Here is a 21,417-nt window from a genome sequence, read left to right as displayed (position 1 = left end):
TCTCTTCACTTCATGTGTGGAAGAATTCCATCCATCCACCCATCCAGTCATCCATCCACCCATCCAGTCATCCATCCATCCATCCATGATCAGACATCCAATGGACCCAATGAGCAATAACCACTGACAGGTGATCTGCATAACACTGGCCAGAAAATTTGGGGTTTTGGCAACTCCTTCAGATTAAACTTTGTCATGTACCTAATACTTAAAACATTGCTGAAGGCAAGCACACACCCCTAACAAAGGTCCCCAATGCCAATGGTTTTCCCCAGCAGGACAATGTGCTGCACCGCACTGCATATGTGGTTAGTAATGGGCTCAAGGAAAACCACAAAGAGCCCAAGATGGAAATTGAGTAACCCCCATTGATCCTAATCTGATTGGAATCAATGACATTCACCGCCAAAATTTGGCTATATTTAAAATCATATCTGCACTGGGACTAGAGAATTAAACAAGTTAAATCACATACAAAAAAATATTCTCTCTCTAATAGAGCGAAGCTGAAAATGAAACTAATCTACAGAGGTCTCTCCCTGCAACCTGAATATGGGATAAATAAAGTATTGCTCTTATTATGGAGCCAAAGGACCTATTTCCATTGTATGTTTACTGGGTGTTCATGCTATTATTTTTTCTTTCTAACACACAATTAAATGCATCAAATAACACCGTAAGAGCAAAATACTTTCATTTGATTAATTTGGTTTTGTTCAACTGATGGGTTAAGGGTTTTGAAGGATCCTTTTAACCTCTGAAATAGTAATAATAATAATCATTCTTAACTCAAGGGGTGCCCAAGAGTCCAAAAGCTGCATAAAAAAAACAACTGAATTGAATGAAAAAGCTGACATAATGTGTCACTCATAACTCAAATGCACCTTTTTTTTTAAATGAAAGATTTTTGCAACCAGACATTTTTAGGATAAACACAGACCACATCTGACTGGTAGGTCTATGAGGACAGTTCCTGCAAATCAGGAAAATCAGCTTAAAGAGAGCATTGCAGTTACAGAAAAATCAGGTCCATGTGGCAGCTGTTCTTTGAGGCTAGTTAGGATTGTGGATCTTTAAACCTGAACACAGCTATTGTTTTTCAAATCTTGTTTCCAAGATTAAGAATTAACTTTCCACCACAGGTGAAACATTACACTGACTGAGACACTTTCTTCAACAAAACTGACTCCTGACTTTATATTTAACAAGTCCTGTGTGTGGAGATAAGTGACAATAATATTTTTTTTTTAAATTCTGCCTCTGTACACCACCACACTGGATTTTAAATTAAATAATGATAATAATAAACAATCACGTTGCATTACAACTTACACTATAGGAGGACAGCAACGTCCTTGGTACTAGAAAAAAACTGCTGGTTGCCTGATAATTGCACGTAGTATTTTTGCTGTCAACAACAGAATGTAAGTAGTTGCAGCAATCAACATCCAACAGTCTCAGTCTCTCAGCAACCACTTGCAATTGCAAGGCAGTTGTGCAGGTTGTCTGTTAGGACCTGTTTCCAAACAGCTCCAGTCTGACTCACACTGGCTGCAATCACTCTCAGACAGACTGATTGCAAAGGTTTGTACACAATTGCTGTTTAATGTATGAGCACAGGCATATTGCAATCAATCAGTCAGTTCTGAATCTAAGAAGTGAATGTGAATTTCTGTGTATGTAGCCAGCAACAGATTTACCAATTTCCACTTAATCACAAACAGATTGCATGCAATTGACCGCTTAACCTCAAGTGACTGCAAGTGGTCGCAGACCTGGCCCCTATTCTTAAAGCAGCTATTTCAAAGGCAATGAGATCACAAGGTCATTGGAAGTTTTGGTTGTAGTGCAGTCTCCAATCACTGTTGGTCTCTACTGTGATCCGTACTTTCATCAGATCAGAATTAATTGGACAATTTATTGACATGTAGCTACATGGTCAGGTGAACACTGTTGGCGCTTTATTTTATGACAGATTAAGAAGAACTCCCACAAGATTGATTCTGTTCATCTGGCCGAAACGTTTTCAATGGGAGAAATGTTTTGTCACTCATCCAAGTGACTTCTTCAGTCTCAGCTGACTGCAGATTTCCCCAATCTTGTAAACAGTACATTTGCACAATAACTGAAACCAGCCCACTGAATGAGCAATGGCCTGTGAGGTCAGTTCCTAGATCATTACTATGCTTGTCAGAGATGGTCTTTCCCTTTTCACGTAAATGGCCTCCTTGACTCCGCGCTCAAACTAGCGATCCTCTCTGTCCTCTGTGTACATCCTCATCATTGAAAGAGTGTCCACTGACCTGTAGATGTAAATAGACTGTGGAGTCCTGGCCTGACGAGATAGCTCTTCTGTGTTGTGCCATCCGCTTCGCCAGAAGTTGTTTGGTTTCCCTGATGTACAAGTCATGGCAATCCTCCTGGCACTTAACAGCGTACACTATATTACTCTGTTTGCGTCGGGGGGCCTGATCCTTGGGGTGAACCAATTTTTGGCGCAGCCTGTTTTGGGGTTTAAAAGCCACAGAGACTCTGTGTTTAGAAAAAAATGAGTCTCAGCTGTTGCGATATTCCTGACACATATGGGATCACTATGGATTTTTGCTTAGGCAGCAGTTGCCCTTCTCTCCTGGATCGGCTGGAGGTTTCTTTAGGTGCCTACAAAGTTTTGACAAATGTCCAGCTGGGACAACCACATTTAATCAGGGCCTTCTTGTTGGGGAAACCTGCAGTCAGCTGAGACTGAAGAAGTCACTTGGATGAGTGACGAAGCGTTTCTCCCATTGAAAACGCTACGTCCAGATGAACAGAATCAACCTTTTGGGATTTACGTACCTGGATGATTGAACATGCATCAAGACATTAAGAACTGTTGAACTTGCACTTGTTATCTTTTAACTAGAATTTTCAATATGAGCTCCAAACTTGATGCAAGTGAAATAAGCCATATTTAGACTAAAAAAAAAGCTAAATAAACCTTTAAACATTTGGTGTAGCCAACATAGTGCAACATTTTTGTGAAATCCACTGAATCAAAGCTGAGAGTTTGCACGCCCATCACATCTCAATTGGACTTAACTGTAAGGTTTGCAAGGCTATTGTACTAGTCTTGTGTCTTACTGACAGGCTTTAATTTGATAAGGGAAACCTCCATGCAAGATAATTACAGTAAAAGAATTTAAAATCCTTTGTGAAAACATAATCCCAGGACACAACTGAGTGCAATAATGGTGGTTTTTATTGCAAACAAAGGAACAAAATACAATCTATCAAACTTCCATCTCCGATTCATGTGAGACATCAATCACTCAAATGACAATGTACAAAATAATTGGTCAGAAACTCTCAAGAACAAATACAAAATGCAGTGAAAACAGGATCGCTGTCTATGTTATCATGAGACAAGCTCCTCGAACGCTCGAAAGATAAACCAATACTCCGAAAATTACAGGCCTCATACAAAAAATAAGATTCTTCAATAATAATAATAATAATAAAAAAGCCAGCATATTTACAGGACAATAATATTTTCTATGAATCTGGCTTGACTAAATTCCCAGTGAAACTTTGCTTATTGCAATTCTCTCAGTAACCAACTTGTTACATGTGTCCTTTTTTAAAACGTATAAGGCATGACAATCAACCTTTTGTCAACTCTAATGCTTTGATAACAGCAAATCTTAAATATGGAGATGAAATACATATTAAAGAACCAGTCAGTCCTCCTCTTTAATGATTTTAATAGTTTTAAGTTCCTAAGCTTGTGCATTGCTCAGCCCATTTAAGGCACCAACTATTCAGTAGGGGAATCCAGAACAAACTGTACACCAACATTTAAACCAAACCGAGAGAACAGCTAATCCTAAACTAAAGCTAATCCCAATATGTACACGTATAGAAACATTTGTGATGAAAAATTAAAAGCAAATAGTTTCATTTACATGCAAACAACTACAAAAACAAACAAAGAAAACATTCATCACTCCAGCTCATTTTTGTCTTTCTGAGATGAAGCTGAGACTGAATAAGAAACTAAAGCAGACAGCTATGAATCATCGGCCATAGAAAAAAACGAAACAAAACGCACATGCAGACATGGACGTGCTATATATCAGAGAGCCCGGGCACTTCTGTCGCCGAGTGTGATGACGGGGGGAAAAAATAAAAGTTAATTAAAAAGCCTGAAGTCTGAGGCGAGGACTGCTCCTTGAATGTGGGCCGCAGTGGCAGATGTGTGGCGGGCGGGTGCGTGTGTTTTGGCGATGAGAGTGAGAGCGAGCTGAAGAGATTAAAGTAGTTTATTCTCAGCTTCTAAACCTTCAACCAAAGCTCTGGCATGAGAAATCAAGGGCGGAGAAATGGTTTTGGTTTTTTTAAGTGTGTCCAAAATCTATTAAACCTCACAATAATAAATACACCTGACCGCCTGTCCTCAACTGACTTTAATACATATTCACTGACTTTTCTCTAGCTACAAACACACAAACTGACTAAAGTGGGGCGTTTCCAAAAGGTTACGTTTTCCCATTCATGCGAGACTTAGCATAGGTCACTTTGATCCATGTATCATTCCTGAGGAAACAAATGGCTGAGGTCAAATCAAGCAGGAACAGATGAGATCACTGATGATGTCAACTTTTTAGCTTGAACTTAATATTGCTGGGGTTTGTTCCAATTTTTTTGTTGTTTGTAGGAAAAAAAAAAGAATATATATATATATTTCCCTTGGGGAGCCATTGCAGAGACAGCTTTAACCTACATGGTTCTGATTTTTTCATTCGTGGATTAAGTTTCCTGTTTCCATGATCGCTGCGTATCCTCAGAGGAGCCAAACCCCAGCATTAGGGCCTGTACAGTAGTGACGTCAGCTGCTCACGACGTTTCCAAGCTACTCAAATAATCACACTTCAAACAAACACATCCAATCTGAAACTGAAGGATCAGTTTATTAGTACTCCTTCTCCATTTGTTGCTTATTTACAATAATGAATCACGACACTAGAGTGTCGAGCGGGAGCAGTGAAACTGTTGGTGGTTTATGGAGCCGCGTAATGTTAGATGATGACAGCCGTTACAGTCACATCTGGTATTTATAACACATTACTTTGAAGTGAAGTTTAAAAAAAAAAACCCTATTGGTGTTGGTCTTACCGACAGAAATCCGAGGATAGTGAGGAGGGAAAATGGAAAAGACAGCAACACAGCCTGTTATCATGGCTAAGTGGGGAAGGCCAAGGTCTGGGTGGCTTCTTTTGATGTTTGCTCACAACTGTAATAACAGAGTTGTGCTTTTCACTGCATGAATGTGACTGAATTAACACATTTCTCCACTGAGTAATATAAAGTTAATATCGAAGCAAATGTTTTAATTCTACTTAGGGTCTGCACTTTTTCTGGATTAGCCATTCAAAGTAGCTACATTCACTGATTATAGTTTTTTAATTAGTCTGCTATTACTGTGCCGCTAACCTAAATGTAAGGGCCTAAAGTGTCAAACATTTTCTACTGTCTCATATTGAAAGAAATTGTCTTCCAAAAAACCATGGCAGATAGCAATGACTGATTTTTTTCCATTAGCAGTTTTATCAGATCAGATCAGGTGTGTTGAGTTGAGCAGTTTAGTAGCCCCTTTTGCTTTGTACATAGCTGCTGTGACATCAAATCCATGGGTGTTTCCAAATCAACCAGGTCTGACATTTTACAAACAACAGCTATATAACAAAATTAAGTAATTGAAGCTGAAAGTAAAACTATATCCACAAAGCGTGACTGCGCTCAGGTTTTCCATTGTATAACAAAGTTTCAGGAGATGCAGTGAAATGACAAAAGCCACAGAAGAGCTGTGCATGGGGGCAGTGTCTCTATGTAACGTCAGCTTTTTTTCCTTTGGTACAATGCCTGTGTAATTCTCCCTTTTAAACACATGACTTTCCCTTTCACTTACAGACATACTTTGGAAAACAAAAAAACCCAAACAAAACAAAACCATGCAATATAATTTGCTAGAAATACTGATCGTGGTCATGATAAACAGCTCGCCTGTACGAAAAGGCTGTAAGCAATCATGAGATCCTTTTTTTTTTAATGCCACAGAATTTAATGGGAGCAGAGTCAGTCAGGGCAATAAATACTTCACCGACAAGGGTTTGAACACCCGACATGTGACCTGCGACAAAGACAGGTAGCAAACACGAGAACGAAAAACCTCATTCACATCAGTTGAAACGTCACTGTACGCTGAAGCCTCTTAAACCTACACAGATAATATCACTGAGGCGCTCCAGCTTATTTGCAGCTCCTTGAAATGCCACAAAAGTGAAACGCAATCCATGTCCATGTCCTTAAGGTTTAAGTGGTTAAAATCAAGGCAGAGCAGTATTGTTCAAAGAGCTCATTGTGAGACTGAGCTGAGAAATGTTCCTTTATCCTTTAACTGAAATGACACGGCTTTTAATGATATTTAAATCTGTCATTTGTTAAATTATTCTCAGTCAGCTGTCCATTTCCCCCCCCCTCATTTGCTTGTTTCTTCAAACATACCACTCCCTGCGTGAAATCACAGATCCGTCCATGTGGGAGACATAGTCGCTGTCTGTACCATTGTCATAGCAGTCCTCCGGGAGATAGGGGGAGCCGTTGTTGACTATGGGGCTGTGCACAGGAGGCCCGCAGGGGTGCATGTTTTGGCTGTTGTAGTGATCTGGGTAGTAGTTTCCCTCCTTGAAGCCCCTGTTGGCATCTCCCCTGTCGATCCAGTCGTCCCTGTCTTTGCGCTCAGGTGTGTAGTCAGGGTAAATGATATCTCCACCCAATTTGGGTTTCAGATCCTGGCTGCCTTTGCTCGTTTTCTCCCCGTACACCTCTTGCAGCTCATGCGGCTGCAGCACGTCCAGCTGAGATTCCTTCTGCATGTCGGAGGGTCCCAAATACTGTTTGGTGTAGTAGTCCCCTCTGAAGGTTCGCCGTTGGTGCATATAGCAAGCCCCGCCAAGGATCAGCAAGAGGATCAGGAAGAGAACTCCTCCCACTGCCCCACCAACTATAGTACCCAGGCTGCTGTCGTGTAAGGACGCCAAGGTGGGGGAGGTGAACGGGGATCTCCGCTGGTCCACGGCAGTGCCGGTTCCAGGGGTGTCGTGCAGGACAGAGGCAGTGGTGCTGGGGGCTGCGGTGGTGGGGGGAGGATCTGCAGAGCAAATGTGATGAAATGATTTAAACCAGAGAGGAAAGAAAGCAGATGGAGAGACGAGTCATAAAACTGAAAGAAGGAAAGACTACACTTTATGTTCTGTAACAAAGCAAGTGCGAATGGTTTTTAGATCAATTTATACCAACACTGCACAGACACATGCCTCTCCTGAGAGAGAGAGAGAGCCTGCTGAAAGCTGTGCTGTAGAGCAAAACGGGGGGAAATGAGCAGGGCAGAAAGAGGTTAAGTGCTAAATGTCAATGTGTGCGTGAACATGACAGTGAGACGGAGAGGGATCGGAGGACGTGCACTCCTAAGCATCAGAGAAAGTGTGATTAGCTCTCCCCTCTTTTTTTTTCTCTAAACTCTGCTGTGGGGAAGTCATGTGAGAAGATGAAACACTGATCGATGTGAGGTTCCTGCATCTGATTTGCTCTCTGCTACAGCTGCAGAGGAAAGGGCTGCCTGGAGCTCAAGGTCGGGATAAGTGCTTCCATGATGACCTCCAGCTTCTGAAACGAAGAGCAGGCTGACACTCCTTGTCGATCAGTGCGCAGGCACATCAAAGGCCCGACTACAAAGCAATATGACTCGCACTAATATAAGGTCTGCATCACCAGGAGGTTCTTAAGTACTAGTTATCAAAATCTGAATCCCCATAGAGCTATAATGATTTCCATGATTTGGTAACTGAGTAAGAATCTAATTACCTACAATTACACACAGTGTGTGAGCCTGAAGGATCAGGAGTAAAGCAAAAGCAGGAGAGAGGAAAAGGAAGACAGATCAAGGTCGGAGAACCGATATACTGGCAATCGCTTCCTTCATCAGTCACCATCAATCCCACCCTGCAGCGGCACATTTTAACCCCACGCAGATTACGAGCGTCTGCAACTATGTAGCTGATCATTTGAGAGACGAGCGGCCAAAAACCACAAGGCTGCGTACGCAACTGGGAATGTGAAACAGCTACACCAAACAGCTCCGGGGAGGGTGGGGGTGTGTGGAGGAAATATCACTGAGCTCAACCTGACTATCTGTACAGGACAGAGAGGCAAGGGACCGCATGTCCAAGTTGTAATATCTGACAAGAGAAGCAAGATAATTACTCAGTGCAAGTCCGTCTCGGACAGGATGTCAGCTGTGCTTTTGTTTGGAGCGGGACTCCAAACCAGGCCTGTACGCAGATGGAGCTTGACAGCCTTTTTTGGGACATCTCCAACTCACTCCTTTCGACAGTGGGAAACCAAAAGGACTGCGTGTGTTAGAGGAATACGTGGCCAAAAGCAGCAGTAGCTTTGTTTGGAATAGGATTAAAAGAAGGAGAGGAGAAATGAAAATAAAAAGATGGTAGAGTTCTCAGGATCCACACCCTGATGGCAGACGGGGGCAGTTCAGTGAGCTGCATGTTTTATGACAAGAATTTATATCAATGGATCAACAACATTCAACAAATCCAACTGCAGGGAAACCCCAGTATACAATTAAGAGGTTTTCACTACTTGATAGTCTCATTTCTGAAGTGCTCAATTAAACTAATTCAATCATAGTTTGTGCAACTGCTGCTGCTGCAAAAAAACCCTCCTAAATAACATATTTCATGGTGTACAAAAACAAACTTGTGTGTATTGCAAATCTGCAAGCACAATTCATTAGGTCCTGCTGTGAAACTTGACCTCAAACAAAACACAGAGAAAGGCTACATGAGTGCGTACGCTGCTGAGCAAGCAGGGGTAAACACCCGCTTCCTTATCTGAAACATCTAATGTTGCCAAAGCCACAACACTGGAAACGTTTGGTACTGATACTCTATCTGCACCCCGTGCTCCTCTGTTGCCAGGAATGTGTGAAAGCGGATCAGGGCAGGGGCATTTATACGTATATAAAGACTTAGCTCTGCTAGAAGTGTTGATATGGGCCCCGATTTAAATAAGAATTTAATCCTACATGAGAAAAGCATGAAAAATGCAAAAAGGCAGTTATTCATTTTAGTTTCAGAGTAAGTAAGCTCTCAAGGTTTCCTGAGATCACATCAGGATTTTCACTCTAATCTGATTGCAGGGCCTAAGCTGAGCCCCTTTTGGGTTAACAAAATGGCTGTTTTGATTTATTTTTAGGGACCTTCCTGGCAACTAATTTACTAGTTGTGTAAATTAGTCTGACAACTTTTCTTGTGAAAACCCTGGAGATGGTTAAACAACAAAACCAAAAAAAAATGCAGCTAGAGAGCTGTTATGTAGCTAGAGAAAGAGAAAAGGGAGAAAAAATACCTTGTACCCAGATGTTCACAACCTGACTGCTGGTACCAATGTCATTCGTCACTTCGCAGTGATAGACTCCAGAGTCATTGCGCTCCAATGGGCGAGTGAAAGCAAGGCTATTGTTTGAGATCTCAACACCCTCAGGCATCAAGCCATCCAACCTGTACACAAATTAAACATGACAGACAGACATTTCAGCGTGCTGTACATCAGAGGAAAAACCCTGCAGGAATGAAAAAAAACCATCACTACTTCATATTTAAGATAAATTATTTTCGATGTACAACTGAAAAAGGCTATTCAAGACTTGCGATGACATCACTGCGCTGCTGGTCCAGTTTTCCTGGTGCAACTATTATAAGATCACATGATAATCTGAGCTGCCTGCTCCGCCATCAGTTGAGAGGAAAAAGCTTTCTGCATGAACACAAGGTCTGGCCCAAAAGAGGTTGGCTGTCTAGACTTTACTGAGGCTGTCAGCCCAAATGAGAGCATAGCTCTTGTTTTCAAAGCAAGATGATGACAAAGAGCTGCCAATAGGCCAGCGTTGCTCTGATGCATGAACTGTTTGGAATCTTTTTATTTATAGCAGGGAGTCTTCCCGATGGGCGCAGCAGTGCATTCGACAGCTCCAGTGTCCAGGCCCGAAAGTTATGCTGGAGGTAATTTATAGACTGAGGCTTCTTCACTTCATTGCTTCACTGAGCTTTGTTTAAACCCAGTTTAGATATATGCAAATGAACCAAACAACAGCTGATCAGTAACGTAGTAATTGCTAATAAAGAGTCCCTTGAGCCTGGTACTGGACGAGCTATTGATCAACTAAGCAAACACACAAATTTCACTGTACTTCCGTGTGAGTGAGATTTTACTTGATGACCCATAGAGAGTATTTACCCCTGGCTTCTATTATTTACATTCTTCAGTGGTGCAGATCATGAACATAAACTCCCGACTGCTTTAAGACAACGAAAGATTTTTCTCGGGTTTATGAGTTGACAAGGGCGTCACTTTTACAGCACTCAAACACTACTCAGCGCTGCAAAGGTTACAACAGCTGAGTCTAAGCAGTACCTGGCCTTGAATTCCTTAAGTCCGAATTTAGATCTATAGCTGGTGGTGCTGTGCAAACAAGATAACTCAGATGAAATGATTAATGCATTCTGTTTTGCAATAATGCTCTTGGATTGCCTTCAGCACTTTCTTTTCCAAATTAATCCCCTGCCTGGGTACTGCAGATTTAGTTTATTCCACATTTAGTCAGTTTATCCATTTGAATTACAACTGAAAAAACTTGCAAGCTTTTCACAGTTTGCAAGTAATTGTGTTAATTATTGAGCTATTTGATTGACCAATATAGTAATATGTGTGAGAGATAGAATGCATTTTTTATATTTCACATATCAGAGACTGTTGAGGCATACTGACCTGGTCCATGTGAACTGACGCGCAGCTGGGTTGGCCTTGGCTTCACAGGTTAATTTCACATTTGCTTGGCCAGCGTACCAATTTTTGCAAATTCCCATGATCGATACTGCTGGTGCAACTGTAAAACAAAATACAATAAAAAAGCTTTAAAAATCATAATTTTACTGTACTTTTTTAACATCCTCCTGCAGTCGGGTTGGTCACACTGACCATCATTTTTTTTTCTTTTTCAAGTTAAAAGACTTGGACTTCACAATCAGTCATTGTGATCCCTGCAGCTTGATGACAAATGAGCTTTTCCGGAGGAAACAAAGCACGTATTATAAAGCACAGCAGCAAGCGACGACAAAGAAAAGGCTTTGCAGGACTGTAACAGGGCACAGGATCTGTTGGTGAAAGCGAGCCAAGCGAACAAACAAACGATCCTGGGTTGGTGGAAAGTTCGAAAATGACAGACTCAGACAGCAGATGAACTGCAGCTAATAATACACTCTACTGCGTCGCCACGACAAAGGGGAAAAAAAAAATCAAGGAAGACAGGAGGATGCCTAAATGAAGCCCAACACATGCCACTGTAATAAAACATGACAAACACTGTCTTAGATATCCAATTTTTCATTTTGATTTCTCTGGAGGATAAATGAGGAACTCATTATTGCGCACAAGAAGATGTCTTGGCCCACAATGTCCGCTGACCCTTTTCACACGTATCAACGTTGAAATTGTGCTTCTTTTGCACTTAGAATCCCTTGCCTCTGCACTTGGTGTGATTTATTGAGCTGGGAAGCTCCTTTCTTCCCATATTAACCTTGATTTTTCTGCGTCTCCATCCGCTGCCCCCAGCAGCCCGAGTCTGCTACTTGAATTCCTGCTGAGGCCTGATCAATATTTCATAAAACACCTTCATTAGCCTGCACTCACACAGTCCAAACACAGAGTAACGTTACTGCTCGCCAAGGAAGTATGCATCAATGATTAGAACATTAAGACGACTCCTAAATTGCTCTTTGTGGGCGAGGACGAAACATTTACTGAGCATGCTCATTGTAAATCAAGGCAGCAGCACAGGTTAATACTGATAAAATACCCTGGATGTTTTAGGGCTAAAAATATAGTGTTATAATAATGATGATTATTTTGTTCTACATTGTAAAAGCATTTCAGTGCAGTGGCTGCAGGATTATATTTGATATTTTTACCTCTACATACATTTTCAGCTATGTTTGAGACTTTTTTTGTTTTAAACACAGCAGATTTTTTTAAGTGACGATTAATAATTTTCTTTATCTGTATTAGCTGCCTCAGTGTTGACATTAAAAACAAGGGTGCAAAGATTTGATAGTTGCATGCCAGATCAAAGTGGTAGATGTATCATAGTATCAGCAACTAGTGTGAGAGATAACATAGCATGAAGGAAACTATCAGCACTTTGGAGGGATTTCACACAGCTACACCAGCAGCTTTTCTTTGTGTGTTGGGAGAAATTTTTTGTACTTAACTGAAATGTATGGTTATGTGAGTTGACACAATAGTGTTTTAACACCTCTTCCTCATACTTTAAAACTTATTATGTTCAGTGATAGAGAAATTACACAAGGAGGACATTAGCTGAGTGTAATGTTTGTTCAGTAAATTTTATCGCTTTTATGGTAACATAATGTGTAGTACACAACTTTATTAATGTTATTTCACTTCAGCTGAGTCTTGGAAGCTCATGACATGTGCATGGTTTTGTGGCTGTAAATGGAGCAGCCTAAACATTCTCTCAGAGCTAAAACAAGACTGTGATAATGTGCTTTAAATTTACCTTGAGCCTGTTTTTATCTATTATTTTACTAATTAATACCGAATCAGTACATTTTATTAACGGCTACATTTTTTTTTTTACAAAGTTAGAAAAGCAATGTTAATTTAGGCCCGCAAGGATGATTCCTAGGCTCTTCCTCAGCAGGAATACAGCCTATTAATTTAACACTGGCATCAGAGCCACACTCTGTATCTGCAGTTAGCCAAAACCAAGGTATCTATATTCTATTGGAAGGAGGTCTTATGTTTCATTACTTACACTGCACATTTAGCATGTAGGGTATGCGAAACTCTGTCTGCAGGGCTGGGTGTCTCACCACACAGGTGAGTGTCTTCCCCTGGGCGGAGCTCTGTGGCTGCCACATGTAGTGCACACGTACGGTGGTGATGCCGTTTGCCTCATTCTGACTCTGCTTCTCTGATCGCCCGTGCAGCTCCGTCTCCCAGAAGACCTTGGCTTCAGGAAGACCCCGCTCTGCAATGCAGGTGGCCACCAGTGACTCATTGCCACCGTCCAGCAGAGCTGTGGGGCCTGCGGACACGTACACTTTTGGCTCCACTGTGTAAAGGGAGAGCGAAGAGAAGGAGGAGGGGGAAGAAATGACAGAACGGGGGAAAGATTACAAAATGAATATCGATCCCGTTGTGAACAAATATGAATAAATAATGCCTGGAGGCTTCAGTGTACTTAACTGCCAAAAGAGCACAGATTGACTTCTTCCATTTCACCTATATGCTTTAAAAATTAATGAACCACGCTATTCAATTATATGTACACATTTCTGTGGAGACTTCTTTATTGCCGTGTGTCAAACATAAAGTATGTCTGAGTGAAGGTAATACTCTCCATTAGTCCTGTTCTGTGAAAAGTGCATCAATACCTGAAGCAGGCATGTGACTTTGAAGAAAAACACTGTGCAGCCAACACTGTGCTGTGTTTATATTTGACTTTGTTGTACTGGAAGACGAGGAGCTGAGTTACCGTACTCTTCACAGCACTTTAGAGGTGAAGTAATGTTACACCAGCTTCCTGAGAACGACTCAATGTTTAAACGCAACAAGGATTTTCTCAACAGAGAAACAAAACAGATCCATGTGAGGGGGACGTGACTAGAATTCAACTCTCTACCTGTTGTGCAAAGCAGTAAAAACTGTTTGTCTTATACTAATCTATCATAAAATAAACATATCACAAACCACTGCCTTATTCTTTGTGGTGCAGTGCACAATCTGAACCGTCTCCCCCCTAGCTGCCTCTTTAAATGAAGACTAACAGCTGTTCCACTTACTATAGTGGTGACAGTTTTAAAGGTGGTGCACGGGGGCACGCGCTGCAAGGCGAGGCCATCATCTTTAAGACACCCCAGCCAGGCAGGAGTTCCAACAACAAATTCAAATAACTACCGGCACCGCCTTTTTCCAAAAATAACCTGGCGTCTCCTGTCCCGGGGTGGGGACGCTGCTCTTAGTCCTCTACCTCACATTATTCACTCCCTCCTCCCTGCCCCTCCTTGCAGGCCTCTGACTATAAACAGTAGCAGCTCTGTGTTCGGACGCGAGCTGGATGAAGCATCAGAATACCTAAATCACTCAGGGGTGTTAATTTGAAGTTGCTGTCAAAAAGGGAGGGGGACGCTTTGGATGAGTTGAAATCTGTTGGGGGAAAGGGTAACGATTTCCCTTCAGCAAACTGGCTGCTCTGGCCCTTTCCTGTCCACATATGCAGGCTAAACGCTGAGTGGAAACCTCTATAAAGAAAAGGTTTAACAGCATGGTCAATGGGCATGCACTTAAACACTTGGACATTTTTACGGTAAAATCTCGCATAAAAAATACAAATTGGAAATATTAACTGTTTGAAGCAGTAAATCGGGTATGGCAACAGACTGGAAAAAGCCATCTCTTTGCTGGGCTCTTTTCTCAAGAAGAGAGTTGCAATTTTGGCCATATGAAGAGTCAGAGGAGCTTTAACCTCTGAAGAGTTATCAGCAGGATGATTTATTAGTACACACTTACATCTTGCCAGTAAATTTAGTGTGTGCTTTGTCTAAAAGACAGCCAATTATTTTTTCACTAGTTTTCCTTTTGCCTTGCAAGTATCTGAAAACAATGGGTTATGTGTCAAAATTTCCTCCTTTGGTTCTTTCCTATTGTTTAATGTCGAGGACTTTTGGCTCACATAGCATAGCACATTTCCTGTTAAACTGTTTCTTAAAAGCTTTGGCCCTTTTTATGAGTCACTGTTGACACAAAGATAAAATAAAAGAACATGAGAAAGCTAATACAATTATTGAGATTGTGCCTCACAATACTGATACTATTCACAGCAAGTTTTGCATCAAGATTGTGTGAGTTTTGAAATTAACCCCACGTCTGTTGCACCTGTTGATCATTATGAAGTTTGCCGTGACTTTGGTGCATTATTCATGGGCTTGAAAGTATCATTGATTTACTTTAGTCCACTTGAAAGGAACGAAAACGCAGTCGTCTGTCTTCGCATAAACCTCAGAGTATAAACAGGAATCAAAACTGGGAATCTTAAGTTAACTTACAAACTGAAGCTGAAACTAAAACAACTTTGATTTACACTGGATAACCAATATCATGTACACAACCGTATGCTGGATTAACAATAACGTTTTCTCCAGAAACCTTTGTTTTATTCAGAAATTCTTGTTTGCTGTCGTTGTTGTTCACATTGGAATTGTTACAGTGGGGCTGCATGATCAAAAGAGTGGCTGAGGAAACTGAAAAAGTCACCTCTAAACAAAGCAGAGATGAGGAAGGCACTCCTCTCTGAACCTGCTGACTTTTGCTGTTGTAATCGTGACATGCACTCTCACAGAAAAATATCCTGTGGGATAACCTGCATTCCACTTGACATGTATCATACTGCAAAGAATATACACCACACCCTAATTACATCTGAAATGTAAAGTAGGACTAAGCATGTGCTTTTGTGTTTGAGTGTGGATATATGCATCCATCAAAGACCCACCCACCCCCCAAAAAACAAAAACAAAATATGCATAAGAAGGTGTTCAGAGAAGACAGAAAGCTGTAACTGAACCCTGTGAGGTTCTAGACACCGTGGCTGTCACAGCAGCACTTAATGTACCACTCATTAGACATCAGAGTCTCCTTCAGTCTCTGGAGGGAGATGAGAACCTGCTGCTGCGTACACTGCAATCTCCTCCTCTCAGCACTGGCACCAATTTAGGGCTTGAAACATACGCTGACCACAGGGAAAGTTCAGTGTTTCTGCTCCTCTGGAAAGTGAGGCTACAGTGAGAAACTTCGATGTAAAGGAATATATGCTGCTTTCTATGTATGCTTTGTGTTTGGATAAAATAAGAACATAATAATGGGAATACCCATTAAAATGTAATACGCCTTTGTTTTGTTTATTTTATTTGGAAACTCAGAGGGGATCCACAGGTAGTTTTCATTTTTAGTTTAGTGACCTGGAAAATAACCTTGCTTTGATTATCACTTAAGGACATAAGGGACAAATGGTTAAAGGAGAGAAAACTATCAACAATCATCACAGCCTTGAGGGAAAGAGGTGCAGACTGTAGTTGTAATCCAGCTTAGCAAAACGCAACTAAATGTCACGAGAGTCACCCTGTGTCACACCCTACAATTAAACTGTTGTTGCAAGCAACTAAGTTGCATTGAGCTGGGACACTCTGAACTTGCTGCATTATATTTATGTGCTTGCTGAATGAGAAGGTTTCCGTTTTGTGTCTTGCATGTAGGGCCTAAGTGACTTTACAGAGGACGCCATGGAAACTCTGTGAAACATTTTGATACAGTGTTGTGAATATAAAAACAGTTACATTGGCTTTTCTTTTAACGTAACAGTGGGGGGAGGGAGATAGGTGGGACCACACCAAAGCAGCCTTTATGCAGCTTCAGATTCCTGCAGGGATTTAAATGTACATGGCATGTGTCCAGGCTGTAATTTAAACGTTAGGTTGCTTCGGGGAGCCGTTGTTTCCTCCAGGGCAGACACTAAGTGCTTACCTAGGCTTTGCTTAATCACAACAAACAATGACCTTTATTAAAAAGTGAGATTTAAGGACAATATGAAGAAGCACTCAGTGAGGAAGTGAAGTGAGGAAGCAGTACTTTACCTAAAACATTAACATAAGTGGATGCTTGTGTATTGCCCAAAGGAAATGTAGCCACTTTGCAGGTGTAGGACCCGATATCCGTAAAGTCAACTCCTTCAAGGGTAATGGTGGCATCTCGTATTGAAGGGGAAACAAATGAGATGCGTTTTTCATATTGTAAAGAATATGAGGTTCCAAACTCGGGATTGAACACCGCCAGGGTAATAGTGCCTGAAGGAAGACGACGCTCCCAGGAGCTCTGTGTAAAGCTGAGGCTAGGACCCACTTCTATTCGGCAGCCCAGTGTGATGTTCTTTCCCAGCACTGCATTCACTTTTTCAGGAACAACTACCTGGTTACTGCTCACACCTGCTGAGAGAAAAAACAGAGATGGGATTCAGAAACACAAAAGACAGAGTTGCAGCTATAATTAAAATGGGAAGAATGAATTTCTCATGACAATGTCACTTCACTGGATTAAGAGATTTTTTTTAATTCTCTGGTGTGTAGCAGTGGAAGAAAATTGTCTGGGAAGTCACATAGATTCAATTTGCGTTTCCTCATCCAGTTTTTGAGTTGTAACAACACTGATATAGACGTGCTATCACCAGACGATATTAAATTTGAAAAACAGTCGCTGAGATGAGCTAATTCAGGATGATGTTTTCTGGAGGACTGTCAACTCTTGGAAACAGAACATCAGCATATACTCACAAGGCATGTGGTATCTAACTGCACCGCAATATAATTTATTTCCACTTATGTGAGATGTTGGACCAATTTTCTAATGTTAGCAGTGCGCACCAAATATAAAGGAGCAATATATTAGAATATTCTGAGTAGTTTTCCCATGGTTACACTAACAGCCATTTGTTTCATTCATGTTTCTTCCTGTGGTTGAAAAGCAGAACAAATATCTTCTGGGTTGCTCTTAACAAGCAACACACTCTCACCACAGGACACTCAGCCTGTCCCTTTTGCTAATTATCAGAGCACCTTTTAAACAAGCAAGAAAACAATTTACTGGAAGGAGATGAAACAAAGCAAGCCAGCGGATGGCTTCATTGCTTATTTTTATGAGGCTCTTAATTTGAATTAAGGCCCACCACAGTTTTTTTAATGCAACCCGTAAACTTGGCTTTGAACATTAATGGCCATCTGAATACTGTAGACAGAGAAACTAATACAGTACCACAGCAAAAAGTTACAGTTTGGTGAAATGAATGGTTGCGTCTTCACATTTGTATCATATCTGTATGTGTCAAAAGATTCATGTTGACAAAAAGATAGATTTGACAACCTTTTAAAACCTTTTAGAACCAATATCTATTAAAAGAGGCGTATGCTAGGATTAGCCTAGTTGTACGTCATAAATTCATAGATTAACTGTAGGACCGATAAGTGTGTGACCACTGCCTTATGCTGACGACACCATTTTGTTTCTTACAAAATAATAGAAATCAATACATTTTAAACTGACAAACTCTACAACAAACAAACAAACTAACAATATATTATTTATAAGCTATATTAAAAAAAACTAAACAAATAAGTTTTACAGAAGGAGCTTTCTCTGCATTTGTCTGTAATTGGTGTTGCTAATAATATGTAGTTACTGCATCTGCAAGTGTGATAGAGTTCACCAGGCTCTAGCTAACGGTAATTTCAGAAATTGGTAGGCACGAGGCTCGTTGTGTGTCACAATGAGCCTCGTGCCTACCAACATTTTCTGTAAACATGCCTTAATCAGAAAATGACATAATCAGCACTACTTAACAGTCAACTAAGTTTCATTTGCAGCTCAGCAGGCAAATGATAGGAGTCAATGGTTAGGCACATTGTATACAAGCGTTGTACTGATGGGTGCCCCACACATTGTGCATTGTGCATGGATGGATCATGATAATACAATGGGTACATGCAAAAATCCTATGCTGCCCCAAAGGTGAACACATCAGCCTATGGAGTACAGAGTAAATGTGCCAACCCTACTGTGTACAGATCCATATGGAAAAGATATATATAAATCTTATAAAGTTTGTATCTGTCTTGTGTGAAACTTGTATGAAAAGCATACAAGAGTGAAAACAGATATAAGATCCCTTGAAAAATTATATAATGAAACTTGTATGTTTTGGATACTAAAACAATATATGAAAGTAATGAGAAAGTGGCCACTTTCATGAGTAAATCATATAAGTTTTTACTATTTCTTTTCCATATGGGGAACTAAGAACCAAAACAAAGAAATCCTCTTTCTCCTTTTTGAATTGAGAATTGATCAAACAATGACACCAACAATCAGAACTGGATATTGTTATTGCCAAAGATTCTCATCCCTATCAATTTACAGATCACTGCTGACAGGCATACGGCTGTGTTTAAACAAAACAAACAAAAACATCTAGTTTGGCGGGAATGAATACTGTATCTTGGAAAGGTAACCTGAAATAAATCTTAAATTGCAGGTTTCTGGCTAGTGCTCTAAATGGAAAAAATCCTTCCTGTTTTTTTTTTCTAGAACAATCACACCAATGAGTCATTGATTGATGCACGTTTACTCATTTTTCACAGTCATACAAGGACTTACCGCCCTGCTTCAGGCTGAATAACAGAAAACATCCACCTTAGACTTTGTGAAAATGTTGCATACATAAAGCATAAAAAGGTGATTTTATTCAAAATAATCAAACAGTATTTCTTGGGTTACTTGACATGCTTGCAGAGTAAGTTATATTTGGGAGCCATAAAGTTCCACTTTGTCCGTTGTCTCGGATGTGTATGGAGTAAAGCTTATAAAAGCCGTCCACTGGCTGGTATTTTGAGTTGCTGGCATGAATGTGAGCGGTAAGCCACAGCAATGCTATCTTGGTTTGTGAGGAATACAGCCAATGAGGCTGAGGCTCCCCGTGCTCCATTACGTCCCCTGTAATTTCAGTGACTACACACATACACACATAGACAAACACACACCGAGTTTCTCTCTTCCAAAATAAGAAATAAGTGTGTGACCATGTGTGAGAGGCGGGCATTTAGTTTGAATGGCTGCTCAGTCTTAAATGTATGTTGCATTATGTTGTGAAGGTTTGTGCTGTAATATCACATTTGGGCTTTCCTGAGTTTTTTTCCTTCTTCCTCACACACATTTACTAACCTTTCTGGTTGTGTGCAGACTGATCCAACACAGCTCTGCACTGCATCTAAACTTTTAACCTGAATTGTTTAGTCCAGATGGCCTTATTTGCCATCTGCTTGAAATTGACATTTTGAAAAGTCACTGTGGTTCATTATTTCATTTCGCCACAAAAATTTAAATGTCCACACCTTTTCCTCACATTTGAATCATGGCCTGGTCTAAAGAAGAAGAAGAAGAAGAAGAAGAAGAAGAAGAAGAAGAAGCAGAAGCAGAAGAAGAAGCAGAAGAAGAAGCAGAAGAAGAAGAAGAAGAAGAAGAAGAAGAAGAAGAAGAAGAAGAAGAAGAAGAAGAAGAAGAAGAAGAAGCAGCAGCAGCAGCAGCAGCAGCAGAAGAAGAAGAAGAAGAAGAAGAAGAAGAAGAAGAAGAAGAAGAAGAAGAAGAAAGTCTGAGTCCTATAATGTGCTTTGCAGTGCATTTGTTGCCCTGTGTTTGCATTATTTCTATAGGAGTCCTCTGGGTGCACTGGTGTGGGGGAGAATCAGGGTCAGAGCCACATTCTCCACTCCACAGTCATCTGAGCCATCACAACAGCTGTTTTTTTTTTTGTCACCTTACTAGTGCAACTCATTTGTTTGGCTTGACGAAAGAAAAGAAGACAAACGCTTGACAGAGAGATCAAGACCTACAACGTATCTATGACAGAAACAAGAATGTAGATGGCAGGATGATAAAACCCCCTCCTGCAGCACACTTACATACTTGGCATGCGTGACATTGTACTGATGTATGCAGACACGTGTCTCTAACCCAACTTCTCTTCAACATGCTCCACATTCTGCTGCTACCTGACACGACACCCCAACTGCTACTGTAGGTAGTTTGTCTGACTCGTGTCAGTTTTCAGGCCAGTCAAAGCACACAAAGAAACTAAACTCCATCTATGCCATGCTCTGTTTGTTTTGCAGTAGGCATTTGAAAATAAGAGGGAACGGGGTGGTGGTGGCAGTGTGTGTGTGTGTGTGTGTGTGGGGGGGGGTGTTTAAAGAGGACTCCACCCTTACCATTAGGGGAGTAGAGACAGATGGCCTCTGCATGGGATACCTACAGCCAGGAGGAGAGTGGGGAAACTTGGCACTGCTAGCTGCAACCATGAAAAACACAACCAATGCTCACAAACTAGAGCGCTGTGATATATCGTCTAAAATACCGCAGGCAACTGAAATGTAAGCAATGTGTTAAACAACAGTGTCATACAGTTTAAATCAAGAAAATAGAATGCAGAGCTGAGGCACAGCTCAGATGTGTCACTAAGTTTATTATTGGTTATCCATCTAAAAAGTACGGCTTATGAAATAAACATACAAACAAAACTTATCATGCTGTCCAACTTTATATGTTGTCACTGTTTTTGACGCTTTATAATCCAGTTGGTCCAGTTTAAATGTGACACCTTAGCCTGCAGATCACAAAGAACACCCTGAC

The 21,417-nt window shown here is 40.9% G+C and overlaps 1 protein-coding gene across 2 annotated transcripts in view; it reads right to left on the bottom strand.

Moving 5' to 3' along the window:
• Positions 1–4,233: 4,233 nt before the first annotated feature.
• The window catches only part of nectin3a (nectin cell adhesion molecule 3a), a 32,545-nt gene continuing 15,361 nt past the window's right edge, over positions 4,234–21,417 (bottom strand). Inside the window, exons 2-6 of one of the 2 annotated variants that reach the window (XM_005460674.4) lie at positions 16,821–17,168; positions 12,944–13,243; positions 10,879–10,996; positions 9,460–9,611; positions 4,234–7,186 (exon numbers count right to left, since the gene is read on the bottom strand). In XM_005460674.4, the coding sequence (XP_005460731.2) occupies positions 6,531–7,186; positions 9,460–9,611; positions 10,879–10,996; positions 12,944–13,243; positions 16,821–17,168 (1,574 nt within the window). In that variant the 3' untranslated portion in view covers positions 4,234–6,530. Of the gene's footprint in view, positions 7,187–9,459; positions 9,612–10,878; positions 10,997–12,943; positions 13,244–16,820; positions 17,172–21,417 lie in introns of both variants that reach the window. The other variant, XM_005460673.4, reaches the window with a different exon arrangement.

Source organism: Oreochromis niloticus, linkage group LG14 (assembly GCF_001858045.2).
Source record: "Oreochromis niloticus isolate F11D_XX linkage group LG14, O_niloticus_UMD_NMBU, whole genome shotgun sequence".
Lineage (NCBI taxonomy): Eukaryota > Metazoa > Chordata > Actinopteri > Cichliformes > Cichlidae > Oreochromis > Oreochromis niloticus.
This window is presented reverse-complemented; position numbering and strand designations above follow the sequence as displayed.